This window comes from Globicephala melas, chromosome 2, assembly GCF_963455315.2.
Source record: "Globicephala melas chromosome 2, mGloMel1.2, whole genome shotgun sequence".
Taxonomy (NCBI): Eukaryota; Metazoa; Chordata; class Mammalia; order Artiodactyla; family Delphinidae; genus Globicephala; species Globicephala melas.
The window spans coordinates 74,639,622-74,655,443 of NC_083315.2; the positions used below are offsets into that span (position 1 = coordinate 74,639,622).

The following is a 15,822-nucleotide window of genomic DNA, read 5'->3' on the forward strand; positions in this document are numbered from 1 at the left end:
GACTAGCTAGTGGTGGTTTATAATGCATTTGGGTTTTTCAAAAAAAGGTATAATAGAGTTTGATTGTGTATGTTTTTGGATTTTGTTTAACAGAGTTGAAAGGCCAGAAAGATCTGGGAGAGAAGTATCAGGGCACAGTGTGAGAGGGGCTCCCCCTGGGAATCGCAGTAATGCTTCAGGCTATGGAAACAGAGAGGGAGACAGAGGAGTAATCACAGACCGAGGAAGTGGAGCACAGGTAAATGCTTATGCAGGTTTATTGTCAACTCTCCAGAAATAAATTTAAAGGACTTATGAGACACATTGTATCTATAGTATCATTTGAGTGTGGACTAGACTAGTTAGATGAGAATGATTGAGAGTTTCTTGTGAAAGATCTTAATGCCTCTTGTATTTTCAAGTCAGTAGTTGAACATAGTAGTCCAGAGAAGCAGGATACTAGCCCTGAAATTTTTTTTTCCTTCCAGTTTTATTGAGATATAATTGACATACAGAAAGAACTGTGTAAGTTTAAGGTGTACAGTATAATGACTTGACTTACATACATGATGAAATGATTGTAGCCCTGAAATTTTTGTTAAACTTCCTGCGAAAATTTGAGAATTGTTATATTTGGTAGATAGATGAGCCTTCCTAATGATGACTGGCTTTATTTCTTTTTTAAGAAATTGAGGCTTTCAAACTGGATGGGAAATCTTGGGCCCCTACTTGTGTTTCTCTTTCACCTTTTCCTTTTTTTTGTTGTTTTTTTGGTTTATAATACTCTCTCTTTTCTCCCACTTTATTAAGTAGCTTAAAGTATAGAACTGAAATAAAACAGTTGTCTCTTTTTTGCTCTTTTATTTTTAAAGGTAGGTAAGTGGAATATTTTGTATTTGCCTTTTTTACTCTTGTGACACTTTATTGACTTGAATATTTTCTATTAAGAAGTTAATGAATCTCGACAGAGGACATATCTTAGCAATTCAAATGAGCAAAAACCTTTTACCTGATTTGAAAGCATTCTGTCAATGAAATACTGGCATAATATGGGTTGACGGTTGCAGAGATAGAATATTCTCTTAAATTACATACAGAAAAGAATTCTGAAGTGTGTGTGTATGTGCATGTGTGTCTCCATCCTTCAGCCTGTAGTATACTCTGGTGCTCTGTTTTGTATTTGAATACATATTAGGTTTTGTAGCAACATTTTTTACCAGAAAACTTTTTAATCTCTTGGCATTCTAGTTAATACAACTATGCACTTTCCATTTCCTACAAAGCATTTTTGAAATGGATTTGGGCCTGCTGGGATTTATTACGTTTTAATGTTTCTAGTAAGTAGAAATGTTCAATAGATGAATTCATTGAGCTATTTATCCTGAATAGAACATTTAAGATTTGTTACATAATCCAGATATTCTGCCTTTGTTAGAGTAAAATTTAAGTCTCGTAGACTAGTGCCCTTGCATTCACATACCCTTTTTGCAAAAGGTATCCTGAGGGAAGAGATCCTGTTCCTCCCTTGGAAATTTGGTTTTCATTGTGTTGGTCTATAAGCTGTTCTGACTGTAGTATTGGGTTGGCAAAAAAGTTCCTTCGGTTTTTAAGTACAAATAAAAGACACATTTTTATTTTCACCAAGAACTTTATTGAACAACGTATTCACTGTTTTGTTTCACTACCTTCTGCCATTTTTCAGGCAACTTCATAATTCTGTCTTCCCAAAACTTTTTATCTTTTTGAGCAAAGAACTGTTCCATGTGCCTTTTACAGTCTTCCAGGGACTTGAAATTTTTCCCATTAAGAGAATTTTGTAAAGACCAAAATAAGTGGAAAGCCGAACGTGCAATGTCTGGTGAATATGGCGGAAGAATCAGAACTTCCCAGCCAAGCTGTAACAGATTTTGCCTGGTCATCAAAGAAACATGCTGTCTTGCATTATCCTGATGGAAGATTCTGCGTTTTCTGTTGACTAATCTGGATGCTTTTCGTTGAGTGCCATTTTCAGTTGGTCTAATTGGGAGCAGTACTTGTCGGAGTTAATTGTTTGGTTTTCTGGAAGGACTCCCTTCTAATCCCACTATATACACATCACCTTCTTTGGATGAAGACCGGCCTTTGGTGTGGTTGGTGGTGGTTCATTTTGCTTGCCCTACAATCTCTTCCGTTCCACATTGTAGTACGGTATCCACTTTTCATCGCCTGTCACAATTTGTTTTAAAAATGGAACATTTTCGTTACGTTTCAGTAGAGAAATGCATGTGGAAATACGGTCAAGAAGGGTTTTTTTCACTTAACTTACATGGAACCCAAACGTCAAAGCGATTCACATAACCAAGCTGGTGCAAATGATTTTCAGCACTTGATTTGGATATTTTGAGTATGTCGGCTATCTCCCACGTGGTATAATGTTGATTATTCTCAATGTCTCGATTTGATTGCTGTCAACTTCAGCTGGTCTACCCCACCGTGGAACATCATCCAGCGAGAAATCTTCAGCACAGTACTTCCCAAACCAACCTTTGACACGTTTGATCAGTCACAGCATCTTCTCCATACACCACGCAAATCGTTTTTTGTGTTTCAATTGTGTTTTTACCTTTCTTGAAATAATAAAGCATAATATGCCAAAAATGTGGCTTTTTTTCTTCCATCTTCAGTATTAAAATGGCTACACAAAAATTCACCAATTTTGGGTTTTTTTTAAATGCACGCTGATATGACAGCTGTCACAATACAATCTAACAAAATTGTTTTGAATGAAGTTAAAGACAGCTAAGCGCCACTAGAGCCATCCTACGGGAAAACTGAACGCACCTTTTGGCCAACCCAACATATCTCTGTAGGGCGCCTTCAGATTTCTGTAGGCTAACTATCATAACTTTTGACTCTTTTTTTTCTGCAGATCCTTAGTTCTCTGCTTTTGTTTCTTTATGTTCACTATTCTTTTTTCTTCATAGTCATGGATGTAAGACCTTGTAAGAGCCATAGCACTAACTAGTACTGTGTACAGTAAGATGACAGCTCCTGTTTCTATGTGGTATTTTCATGTTGATCATACACCCGACCTTGATTTGTCTTAAGGTTTTGACCTCTCAGTATGCCTTCTTACATATGTATAGAAGATCCAGGCATTACATATAGACCCAGAAATACTCAAGGGTCAAAAAGTACATGGGTGCTAGAAGGTATAGAAATAACAGTGCTGAATCATATTCTGTCCTACCTTTTCTACCCTGAAGCCTGAGAAACTTCTTAGTTCAAAGTAGATAGAAACCTTTTTTCATATTATTCATTCTTTCATCTTCTCACACATCTTACTAATTTCCTTCTGACATTAAAAGTATACCATAAGGGGCTTCCCTGGTGGCACAGTGGTTAAGAATCCGCCTGCCAACGCAGGGGACATGGGTTCGAGCCCTGGTCCGGGAAGATCCCACATGCAGTGGAACAGCTAAGCCCGTGGGCCACAACTACTGAGCCTGCACTCTAGAGCCTGTGCTCCGCAACAAGAGAAGCCACTGCAATGAGAAGCCCACGCACCGCAATGAAGAGTAGCCCCCGCTTGCCGCAACTAGAGAAAGCCTGCGTGCAGCAGCAAAGACCCAACACAGCCAAAAATAAATAAAAATAAAATAAATTTATCAAAAAAAAAGAAAGTACACCTTAAGTAAATTGGCCTGAGGCGGAGTCTGTCCTGATTTTTCTTTTAATATGTTATTCTTTAGCACTATCCTGAAGAACGACATGTGGTTGACCGCCATGGACGGGACACAAGTGGACCAAGGAAAGAATGGCATGGTCCACCTTCTCAAGGGCCTAGCTATCATGATGCAAGGCGAATGGGTGATGGCCGGACAGGAGCAGGCATGATAACGCAGCATACAAGGTAAGTAGTTAATCAGTTAAGACTTTTCTGCCAGCATGCAACCAAACCTTTTTCCTTTTCCTTAAAGGTCATTATAGTTTCTGAGAGATTGAATTGTAACTAGTAACAACCCTAGGTCTGCCCAGATATTTCCTCATATTAACCCAAAATCTCCAGGGCAGCTGATGTTAATTTGTGAGTTAACATTCCTCATTGTAAGTTAATTGATTGACATTCTGGCATATCAGTCTCGATACAGGTAGGTATTTATGTCAGAATCCAGTAGATAATGAAGCTTTTTAATTTCATGTTGGAACCATCTTCTTGTTCACTATCATTCTGAAAATTCCTAGAAAGGAAGAAGAAACTGAAAGTATGTTCTGCTTCCTCCCTTTTCAAATAGGTCTAGCAAAATTTTTGGACATTTATCCCAAAGCCTGTTCAAATGCTAGGAGACGAGCTTTCTTTTCTCTTCATACCAACATCCATTGTGGCCCTTCAGCTGGCCAAGTGTTTGGCCTCTCTCTCTCCCATGCCCTTTTTTCTTTCCCATTCATCTGTCTTAGAAGAGAACAGTGGCTTGGCTCAGTGATCCAAGTTACTACTCTTCTACTGGTTGCTTCTAGCCTCAGACTTAAGTGACTGTTTACTATACTTGTGTCCTGCACAGCCTTGTCACTCATTCTGTCCTTGGTTATTAAAGGTCACCAATACCTTTTTTCTTGACAAATATAGATTCCTTTATTTTCTTAGTTCTTGGGCTCCTTGGTGGTTAAGCACTGTTGCTTTTCCTTTTTTAAAACATTCCTCTGTTTTCTAATGTACCATAATTTTCTTTTCTACCTTTTTAATTTACTTATTGGCTCCTTCACACGGTTGGATTTTAGATACTGTTTTTTATTTTTAGCTTTATATCATGATCTCCATGTAAATGCTTGGAGGTCTCCAGAAATTCAGGGTCACAAGCAAACTCATTCCTCTGCTGTTTAAAACCTTTATGTTTCAGTTGTTGTCTCCAGCTTCTTTTGATTTGCCACTGCCAGACTGGGCCTCATCTTTATCTTTCTCCACTCCTAGCATAAATTTCTAAGTATGGTTCAGTTAAAAAAATATATTTGTGGTAGCTTTGTCTTCTTGCTCATTTCAGCTCCCATCAGATCTTCCCAAATGAGTGTTTTCTCTCCTCCATTTTTCATGTTATTTCTAAATTTAACCGTTGGGACTGTTTTCTTACACTGTTTACTTGCTCCAAAACTTACAAACAGCTTCTTTAGGTTACAGGATCTAATCCAGATTCCTCAGCCTGGCATCCACACCTTTCTGTAATTTGGTTTTATGCTACTTAAACCATTTCACCGTGGGTTTTTCCCTCCCAAATTTGTTGTAGGATTTTGGGGTGGGTCTTTATTCCTGTATTATCCGTTCGTACCTACTGTGTTGCATTATACATATAAAAGAAATCCCAAAAATATTTCTTGAATGATGTCCTGTAGTTCAGAGGTTCAAGTTCCTAGTTGATGCTGCAGATCTGGGGGCCACACTTTGAGAAACACTGCTCCAGTCCATTCATTCACAGACCATTAAATGGCTTACTAAGAGGCAGAGGCTTTGACGTGAGGTTGCCTGAGTTGAAATCCTCACACCACCATTTATTATCAGATCACCATTGTGATCCTGGGCAAGTTACTTAGCTTCTAGATCTGTCTTTCTTCATCAGGAAAGTGGGGTTAGTAATGGTACATACCTCACAGGACTGTTAAAATAGTAAATTATTTAATATGTGTAAAGTACAAAGAACAGTGTCTGTTAAATGATAATCACTTTTTAGGTATTAGCTGTAATTATTTGTTCTTTTGTTCTCTGACATTTTTTTCTTTTAAACCTTTTTCAGTAATGCATCCCCAATTAATAGAATTGTACAAATCAGTGGCAATTCCATGCCAAGAGGAAGTGGCTCTGGATTTAAGCCATTTAAGGGTGGACCTCCACGACGATTCTGAAAATTAGCTCTCTGCCACGGTTTCAAGATAATTTATTGAAATCTCCTGTAAACTTTACTTGACTACTTATGAAGAGGACCTCTGACTTGCTTGAGATTTCTGTCAGACTTTTTCTTTTTTCTCTTTTTTTAAAATTTAACATGATTGCTTTTCTCAATTTTGGAGAAGATGTTTAAATAGTTCTGTTGTAACTTTTAATAGTTTTGTGTATCATTCAACTTTTTTTCTTGCAGCACCAAGACACATTTGAAAAGATAGGAATCAAAACCATTTTAATGCTGTGTGAATATAAAGCGTAGTTTGCAGGTGTGTGGTCGTAGTTTAATTTCCGGCATTAGCTCTGTGGTGTCAGGCTCTAGAGTTACTTCTTGTCACCAAGCATTTTCAGCCTCCATTTTGAAGGCTGTTTAAGCTTAAAAAGTCTGCTGTTTAATTTTTAGAGAATAAGATTGTTCCTTGCATTTCTGAGTATTATGTAACCTATTTTTGCAGAAGGTACTGTTACATTAAGTGCATCTGTGTATCCTGGTTTTAAAAAATGTACTCTTTTTTGAAATAAACCTTCATATTCTGTATAGTTGCTAAAGCGTTGAGAACCTTTTTAATTGTAAAATGAGAACCGATTTTCAGTTTAGTGTAGCAGCACACTTGTTCAGGTTTGCATGGTATGAAACCAAATAGATTACTGAAACCTTGGCCATGAGGTTTGTATCACTGAGGTTCTTAGACTGAGTTGTGCAGGTAAGTGCACTTTTAGGTAATCTGCACTGTTTGATGGATAAATTCCATCTCTGGGAATTGTGTGGGTATTAATGTTTCCATATTCCCAACTATGTTGAGAAGTGGAAAAAAAAAAAACCCAGGTTCTAGATTGGTGAATCAGTTGGGTTTTGTAAATACTTGTATGTGGGAAGGCATTGTTGTCTCTTTGTGAAAATAAAAATCCACACCTGGAAGTGTATGTGTCTTTGTTTCCAGCTTTTTAGGTGTTAGTCCTCCAGCCCTTTTCCTTACTCCAAGTAATTGACTAGGTTTAGAGCTTTAACGACAGACTTTTGGTTTTTGTTCCTAGGAAATAAGTCTAACTTTGACTCTTCATCTCAGTAGCTGGGCAGCACACTTTGTTGAAGTGTTGGAACCTTAAGCACTAACCTTACTGGTTTTTTTCTTTAAGGCATCTTTTCCAGGAAAGTCCTTCAAGGTAAATTCAGAATAGCGCCTCTTAAAGCCTCGCATATTCCTTCATATAAATCAGTGATGAGTAATTCAGATGGTCTAGATTCTTGGAAAACTCAGCAGTCTGTATGCTCATACAGAGTAAAAGATGGGTGCCAAGGGATTGCTCTGAGGCCACCTTTTGATTTGAGAAGGAGTCTTTATAGAAGTTCTTGTAAGTGTCCCTGAGTGGTTATGGCTGTGCCCATGAGGTGGCTCAGACTTCTGAGTGCTGTGGGCAGCCAGGGTACCCTTGTCTTTGACTCTGGGGGAACTGGCACTTTTTGTATTGTTCTGGATTTCATACCCTTTTCTTCCCTTCCCGACTCTACAGTTGTGGGAGCAGGTGATTGTGTGTGTGTGTGTGTGTGTGTGTGTGTGTGTCTCTCTAGGGGTCTACTTCTTCATTTCCTGATCCCCTCTGTGCTTTGTAGAACAGCACAATGGAAGCCTCAGTATGTATTGGAGTGAACTAACTTCTGCTCTGCCTCTTTGTGACTTTGGGTCTCTGTGTCACTTCTGATCTTTTTTCCTCATTTGTAGAGTGGAGCTGTGCTTACCACAAGGGATTACACAGTTGCTAGCACTTTACGTGCTGGGCAGTGTACTAAGCATCTTAAGCGCGTTGCTTGCCTAATACTCAAAAGAATCCTACTAACTGTAAGTAACAATTATTGTCCTACCCATTTTTCAGATGGGGATCTGAGAAGTAATCTCTTAAAGTATTAGATCTTTGTTTTGTTATAATCTCTTCTACACCTACACCGAATGGTACAACAGTCTACAGACTGGTAGGTAGTTATTTTTTCCTCAGTTTGCCATAGTATAGCATTTTCAAGTTGAAAAAAACCAACAAAACCACCTTCTGAAATTTTGGCATTGAGTTTGGGAGTAGCCCTTAGGGTTTAGGGGCACCTGTTAGAGATCTGGTTGGCTAAGGATCAGTAGTGAAAACCAATTTTAGAGATTTTGTAAAGGAAGATGGGTTCCTCAAAACCAAGGAAAAGGAGAAAATTTTGTTACTCTGCATATACTTGTTGAGCAATCCAAAAATGTTTCAGCAATCCAATAATATAGAAGGTTTCAGTGATTTAGGAGTAACAGCTTACAGTGGTTCAAGAAAAAGCCCGTCTTAGCAAGCTTGGGCAGGACACTGAAGTCAGAAACTACACTGCCCAAAATAATTGTAAAAGAAAAAAAAAATCTTCAGAGTTGCATAGAAAAATTTAGAAACCCTTCTGCCTATGTTTGTATCCCTTGCTAGATTGTCACTTAACTCAGTTCCTCCATACTTCAGCCTGTTCCAACAGTTAAACATTTACTGAATCCTTAACTGTAAAAATGTCAAATTACTTTTGCATTTTTTCCAACTTCGTCTAATCCAGCTCCTTACCTAAAGATGAATCTTTTCCAGTACCTCCAGTGCTTAATTAGCTTTCCTCTCAGTGCCTCTGATCTAACATGTTCACTTCCCCCCCCACACACAAACTAGCTAATCCTCACAAACATTTAGTCACTATCTTCAAAGTCCGTAAGGCTGCCATACATAAAATTCTCTTTCCTACATCACTTAAGCTGCATCAGTCAACAAATACTGCCTATTTTTACCTGCAACGAATTGTTTTCTGAAATCCTTAAGTGTTTCCTGCAAAATAAGCTATCTTTCCTTTCTCTGTTATACATAGCCCTTCTAACCAGGCTTAACGGTTAGGTTCCAAACAATTAATTTTCACCTATGTATTCTGTGCTAATTGCCTTTGTCTTATGTCCACACCACCAAACGGCATGTATTTTTCTCTTCTGTTTTAAACCTTCAAATTATCACCTCATCTCCCTTGGAATAAATCTAAAGTCTTTGGAGTTGCACTACTTCTCTCACCTCATTTCCTGCTACTCTCCTTGCTCAATTTGTTTCCATCACATTGGCCTCTTCTTGTTTCTTGAATACAGCATCCTGTCTCTAGCCTTTTGCATTGATTCCTTGATCTGGAATGCACTTCCCCCACATATCCACATATCTCACTTCAAGTCTTCATGAAAATATCATGTTCTCAGTGATGCCTTCCCTGGTGTTATATTTAAAACTGCCACACTCTTAGCCCACCCTCAGTATTCTCCCTCCCCCTTCCCATCTGACATTTATCATTTGTTTCTTCCAACTGGGATGTAAGCTCCAGGAGGGCAGCAATTTTTGTTGGCTTTTTGTTTTGTTTTCACTGCCATATCGTGAGCACCTGGCACTTAGTAGCTACTCAATATAATTGTTGAATAAATATATGGAGAATTCAGAATTTGCATAGAAGGGGCTTAGGGGCTGCAGTCTGGTAGGAATGGGGGTTGGGGTGGGGGTCTGGGCTTTATCTTGAAATTGCATTGGTGTAACCAACACACTTTTCTAAGAAACCTTGAGAGCATCTGGTGAAAATTGAGGTAAGGGCTTGAGGACGGCCAAAAGCCTTTCCAAGCTACCCTTCGGAGAAGCCACCAGTAAGAAATGGGACCATTTAGAGACAGTCTGCCCAGACCATCAGATGTAAGCCACAGAGGAGATGCCTGCCTTAGGCATGAATATTAGCCATTAGATCATCTTTGCTCCAGCTCCAGGCTCACCAAATCATATATTTGCTTCCCACTTGGATTTGCCAATGGGGTTAGGAAGCAAGAATATGAAATCTGCTCAATAGTTAAATTTTTATTGGTTTATTAGAGACTGCCTAAGTACATCAAAAGCTCAAGCAATAAGCAGTCATTTGGATAAAGACAGTTTTCCTTCTCTAAAATTTCTAATGACATCCATCAACATATATTAATTCATTAATTTACTCATCATATGCTGCCAGGCATTTGGGAGATGGAGTGGAGCGGAGACAGATCAGATGCCATGACAAGTAAGATATATGGTGCATTCCTTAAGTATAGAATAATAAGACTAAAAATTCTAAAATATTATTCTGTAAGATAAGGAACAATTGAGGTTGAGAATCACTATGGAGATACAGCTCAGAGTAAGAAGGACCAAACGCTCTTTGAAGAGCAGCTGACAATTTTATGAGTAGTAGAGTTTTCCTCATCACTGCTCCAACACGTCATTTTAGTTTCAGAAACACTGTCTTTTGCCAGTGGGATGAGATGCTCTGATTAATGTAATTTTCTAGTTAACTGATGATTAATAACTTCATATAGCTGAATCACGTGGGGTAGGGGAAGGGGAACTTCGGCATCAGCTTTAGGAACTTGTGTCCAGGGCTTTTAGAACTGTCTTGGTTGAGGTCTGAAATATTAATATTATGTATTATTTAGATAAGAAGTACTTTGTTTTTATTCTGTTAACTGGAGAGTCACCTTTAAAAAGGATTATAGATAGATACCAAGATTAAGAGACTAGATCCAGAGTTAGAAGTCTTGGAGGCTGGTTCTGATCCTACTAACTGGAGCATATAATCTAACCTTTATGGTCCCCAATTTCTTTATCCACAGATTTATGGCTTTTATGATTCCTGTCTAACTTATAATAAAAATTCAAATATAGGCCACTCTGGTCATTCTAACTAATCACAGGAGCCTAAAGGGGAAAAAAGTCTTGTCACATAATAAGGTAACTAATACTTCAAGCTTAATGTTTGTCAGGCATGGTAAATATATTATGAGCTTGACCGTCATCACAGAAGTTAGTATTTATTGAGCACTTACTATGTGCTAGGCATTGTACTAGGTAATTTACATGCATTAACTCATTTAATTCCCACAACAGGCTTATGATTTAGGTATACGTACTGCTATTATTCCCATTTTAATTTGTGGAAATGAAGGAACAATTTGCTCAAGATCATAAAGATAGCAAGTGGTGGAACCAAGATTCAAACATAGGCATGTACTTAGAAGAAGATCACTTCAAGTCATTTCATCCAGTGTAGGGGAGATATGACCAGTGACGTATATGTGATATATTTGACACCACAAAGCAAATAATTTCTAAACATCTCCTCCTCTATATGACAAAATTATTTTCCATAATAAGCATTTCCTGTATTTAGTTTTAAATTAGTGATTAAAAAAGAATTTTCAGTTTAAAAGATATTACTACAGTTCAATAAAGTATTTTTTGCATTAATTAAAATTTGTACTTACGAAGCAAAAATATTACACTTTATAATTCTCACTCTATTTAACTACTTAAAAAAATTTTAACATAAAACCTCAAGGTGGGGGGCTTCCCTGGTGTCACAGTGGTTGAGAGTCCGCCTGCCGATGCAGGGGACACGGGTTCGTGCCCTGCTGGGAAGATCCCACGTGCCGCGGAGCGGCTGGGCCCGTGAGCCATGGCCGGTGAGCCTGCGCGTCCGGAGCCTGTGCTTCTCAACAGGAGAGGCCACAACAGTGAGAGAGGCCCTCGTACTGCAAAAAAAAAAAAAAATCTCAAGGTGGAAATGGTGAATGACAAATGAGGTAACTCGAGGTCTAGTTTTCAGTGTATAGGTCTTGCACATATTTTGATAAATTTATATTTAGTATGTTTGATGCTATTCTAAATAGAATTTTAAATTTCAGTTTTCCATCATTTGTTGCTAGTATGTAGAAATAGTTTTTAAATTTTTGAAGTAAAATTTACAAATAATATTATGCATACATTTCAAGTGTACAGTTTAATGAGTTTTGATAAGTGTATACACCCAAGTAACCACTACCATGTTCAAGATGCAGAATACTTTCATCACTAAAGGTTTTCCTCGTGCCCTTTCCTGGTTATTACAATTCACATGTTCAGCCCTAGGCAACAATTTATCTGCTTTCTATCACTAGAGATTCTGTTTCCTAGAGTTTCATATAAACAATCATAAAATAATCTCTACTTTTGTACCTGGCTCCTTTTGTTCAGTGTAACATTTTTGCAATTCATCCATGTTGCTTTGTATATCAGTAGTTCCTTTTTGTTGCTGTATAGTATTGCACTGTATGGGTATACTACAATTTTTTATGCATTCACCTATTGATTAAAATTTGAGTTGACAGTTTTTGGCTATTATGAATAAAACTGAATATGAATATTTGTGTACAATTCTGTGCACATGTTTTCATTTCTCTTGAGTAAATATGTAGGAGTGGAATTGCTGGGAATATGTGTGTGGGTATATATATATGTATATATATATAGTATTTATTATTTTTATTATGTAAGGCATACCTCATTTTATCATGCTTCACAGATACTCCTTTTTTACAAATTGAAGGTTTGTGGCAACCCTGCATTGAGCAAGGCTGTTGGCACCATTTTTCCAAAATATTTGCTCACTTCATGTCTCTGTGTCATATTTTGATAATTCAGTATTTCAAACATTTTCATTATTATTATATTTCTTATGGTGATCTGTGATGAGTGATCCTTGATGTTACTACTACAATTTGCTGAAGAGTCAGATGGTGGTTAGGACTTTTTAACTGTAAAATATTTTTATATTTGTTTTATTATTTATTTTTAAAAAGATCAATAGGGATTTAATCATTAAGGAAAAGTTGATATTTAACATGATACAAGGCTTTGAAAAATATGGACTTTGTTGTTTTAGTACATAAGAGGATAAACAAAGTAACATTTGTTTTTTTAAAATTTATCATTTTATTTTTAACTTTTTATTTTATATTGGAGTATAGTTGATTAACAATGTTGTGATAGTTTCAGGTGTATGGTGAAGTGATTCAGTTACACATATACATATATCTATTCTTTTTCAAATTCTTTTCCCATTTAGCTTGTAACATAATATTGAGCAGAGTTCCCAGTGTTACAAAGTAGGTTCTTGTTAGTTATCCATTTAAAATATAAGTGTATACATGTCAGTCCCACACTCCCTAACTGTCCCCTTCCCCCCGGTAACCATTAGTTGTTCTATAAGTCTGTGAGTCTGTTTCTGTTTTGTAAATAAGTTCATTTGTTTCATTTCTTTTTAGATTCCACATATTCGCAGTATCGTATATTTCTCTTCCTCTGACTTAACTTCACTCAATATGACAATCTCTAGGTCCAACCATGATGCTGCAAATGGCATTAATTCATTTTTAATGGCTTAGTAATATTCCTTTGTATATAGGTACCACATCTTCTTTATCCATTCCTCTATTGATGGACACATAGGTTGCTTCCATGTCTTGGCTACTGTAAACATTGCTGCAATGAACATCCGGGTGCATGTATCCTTTTGGACCATGTTTTTCTCTGGATATATGCCCAGGAGTGGAACTGCAGGATCATATGGTAGCTCTTTTTTCAGTTTTTTAAGGAACCTCCATACTCTTCTCCATCGTGGCTGTACCAATTTAAATTCCTACCAACAGTGTAGGAGGGTTCCCTTCTCTCCACATCCTCTCCAGCATTTGTTGCTTGTGGATTTTTTGATGATAGCCATTTTGACTGGTGTGAGGTGATACCTCATTATAGTTTTGATTTGCATTTCTCTAATAATTGGTGATGTTGAGCATCTTTTCATGTGTTTGTGGGCCATCTGTATGTCTTCTTCGGAGGAATGTCTATTTAGGCCTTCTGCCCATTTTTTGTTTGGGTTGTTTGTTTTGATGATATTAAGCCACATGAGCTGTTTGTAAATTTTGGAGACTAATCCCTTGTCAGTTACATCATTTGTAAATATTTTCTCCCATTCTGTGTGTTGTCTCTTTGTCTTGTTTATGGTTTCCTTTGCTGTGCAAAAAGCTTTTAAGTTTAATTAGGTCCCATTTGTTTATTTTTGTTTTTATTTTCATTACTCTAGGAGGTGAGTCAAAAAAGATCTTGCTGTGATGAAGAATAGTTTTCAATTTTGATGAAGTTCAATTTATCAATTTTTGTTAAAGGTTCATGCATACGTTTTGTCCTATCTTAGAAATCTTTGCCTACCCCAAGATCACATATGCCTTTGTCCTATGTTTTTGTCCAGAACTTGAATAGTTTTAGTTTTTGATTTAGATAAAATCTATTTCAAGTTGATTTATGTATGGCATACATTAAAGGGGTGAGGTACATTTTTTTTCTGTATGGATATCTAGTTTTTCCAGTATAATTTGCTGAAAACACTGTCTTTTCCCCATTTATTATCTTAGCACCCTTGTTTAAAAAAAATCAACTTACCCTATATATGTAAGTCTATTCTGCTCCATTGATCTGTATGTCTATATTTTCACTAATACCATAGTCTTTATTTCACCCCTTTGCATTTCCATGTAAGTTTTTAAATCAGCCTACCAATATCTACCAAAAAATGCTGCTGGAATTTTGAATGATTTATGTTGAATATATAGATAAATTTGGGGAGAACTGACATTAACAAACAATATCAAATCTTCCAAACTATAATTCGAGTATCTCTTCATTTAGTAGGCCTTCTTTAAAACCTCTCAGCAATGTGTTTTAATTTTCAGTGTATAAGTCTTAAACAATTTTTGTTAAATTTATCCCTAAGTATTTAATATTTTTGATGCTATTGTAAATGGTATTTAAAATGTTTAATTTTTGATTTTTCACTGCTGCTACATAGAAACATAATTGATTTTTGTATGGAGCCCTTATATCTTGTGACATTGCTAAATATACTTATTAATTCTACTAGCTTTTTTGGAGATGCCGCAAGGTTTTTGATGTACCCTATCATGTCTTCTGGAAACAAAGGCAGCATTATATCTTCCTTACCAACCTAAATGCCTCCCCTCCCCCATTGCCTTATTGCATTGGCTAATATCTCCAACCGAATGTTGAATAGGAGTTGTGAGGGCAGACATTCTTGCATAGTACCCAATTTTAGGGGAAAAGCATTCAGTCTTTCACCATGAAGTGTGATGTCAGCTGTGAGTTTTTCATTTATACCCTTTATGAGGCTGAGGAAGTTCCCTGATCTTCCTAATATGCTAAGAGTTTTTATTGCAAATGGGTGTTGAATTTTGTCAAATGCTTTTTCTGTATATAGATTTTCCCCTTCATTCTGCTAATATGCTGAATTACATTGACTGATATTAAAATGTTAAATCAACTTTGCATACCAGGGAAAATTCATACTTGGTTATGGAGTTTGTGTGTGTGTGTGTGTGTGTGTGGCTGGATTTCATTTACTGCAGTTTTGTTAAGGATTTTTGTTTGTTTCAAAACTGCTTTGTTGAAAGATAATTCATATACCACACAGTTCACCCAGTTATTTGGTTTGGATTGACATGTACACACTACTATATTTAAAATGAATAACCAACAAGGACCTACTATTTTAAAAAAAAGGAGAGGGGACAAGAGAATGATATAGATGATATGAGATTGGCCATGTGTTGATAATTCTTGAAGCTAATTGATGGATTCATGGGGCTTTATTACACTATTTCTTCTACTTTTATGTATGTTTGAAATTTTCTATAATAAAGTTTTTTAAAATAATAAAATCTAAAAAGTGTACAACTCAATGATTTTAATACATTTACAGATATGTACAGTGATCACTACAGTTTTCACCTCAGAAAGAAACCCTGGGGCTTCCCTGGTGGCGCAATGGTTAAGAATCCACCTGCCAATGCAGGGGACACGGGTTCGAGCCCTGGACTGAGAAGATCCCACATGCTATGGAGCAACTAAGCCCTTGTGCAACAACTACTGAGCCTGCGTTCTAGAGCCCGCAAGCCACAACTACTGAGCCCACGTGCCACAACTACTGAAGCCCGTGCGCCTAGAGCCTATGCTCTGCAACGAGAAGCCACTGCAATGAGAAGCATGCACACCGCAACAAAGAGTAG

At 37.0% G+C, this 15,822-nt stretch overlaps 2 protein-coding genes across 21 annotated transcripts in view; one reads left to right on the top strand and one right to left on the bottom strand.

Annotated features, from left to right (window-relative positions):
- SLTM (SAFB like transcription modulator) overlaps positions 1-6,430 on the top strand; it is a 44,226-nt gene extending 37,796 nt beyond the window's left edge. For all 10 annotated transcript variants that reach the window (XM_030878842.3, XM_030878840.3, XM_030878841.3 and 7 more), the window contains 3 exons: positions 94-238; positions 3,711-3,871; positions 5,742-6,430. In XM_030878842.3, the coding sequence (XP_030734702.1) occupies positions 94-238; positions 3,711-3,871; positions 5,742-5,850 (415 nt within the window). In that variant the 3' untranslated portion in view covers positions 5,851-6,430. The remainder of the gene's footprint in view (positions 1-93; positions 239-3,710; positions 3,872-5,741) is intronic.
- Positions 1-15,822, bottom strand: part of MINDY2 (MINDY lysine 48 deubiquitinase 2) — a 115,783-nt gene that overhangs the window by 6,662 nt on the left and 93,299 nt on the right. For 2 of the 11 annotated variants that reach the window (XM_060294206.2, XM_060294205.2), the window contains exon 10: positions 11,262-11,460. The exons of the other annotated variants lie outside the window; for them this stretch is intronic. The gene's annotated coding sequence lies outside the window, so the exon portion shown is untranslated. The remainder of the gene's footprint in view (positions 1-11,261; positions 11,461-15,822) is intronic. 11 annotated transcript variants of the gene reach the window in all.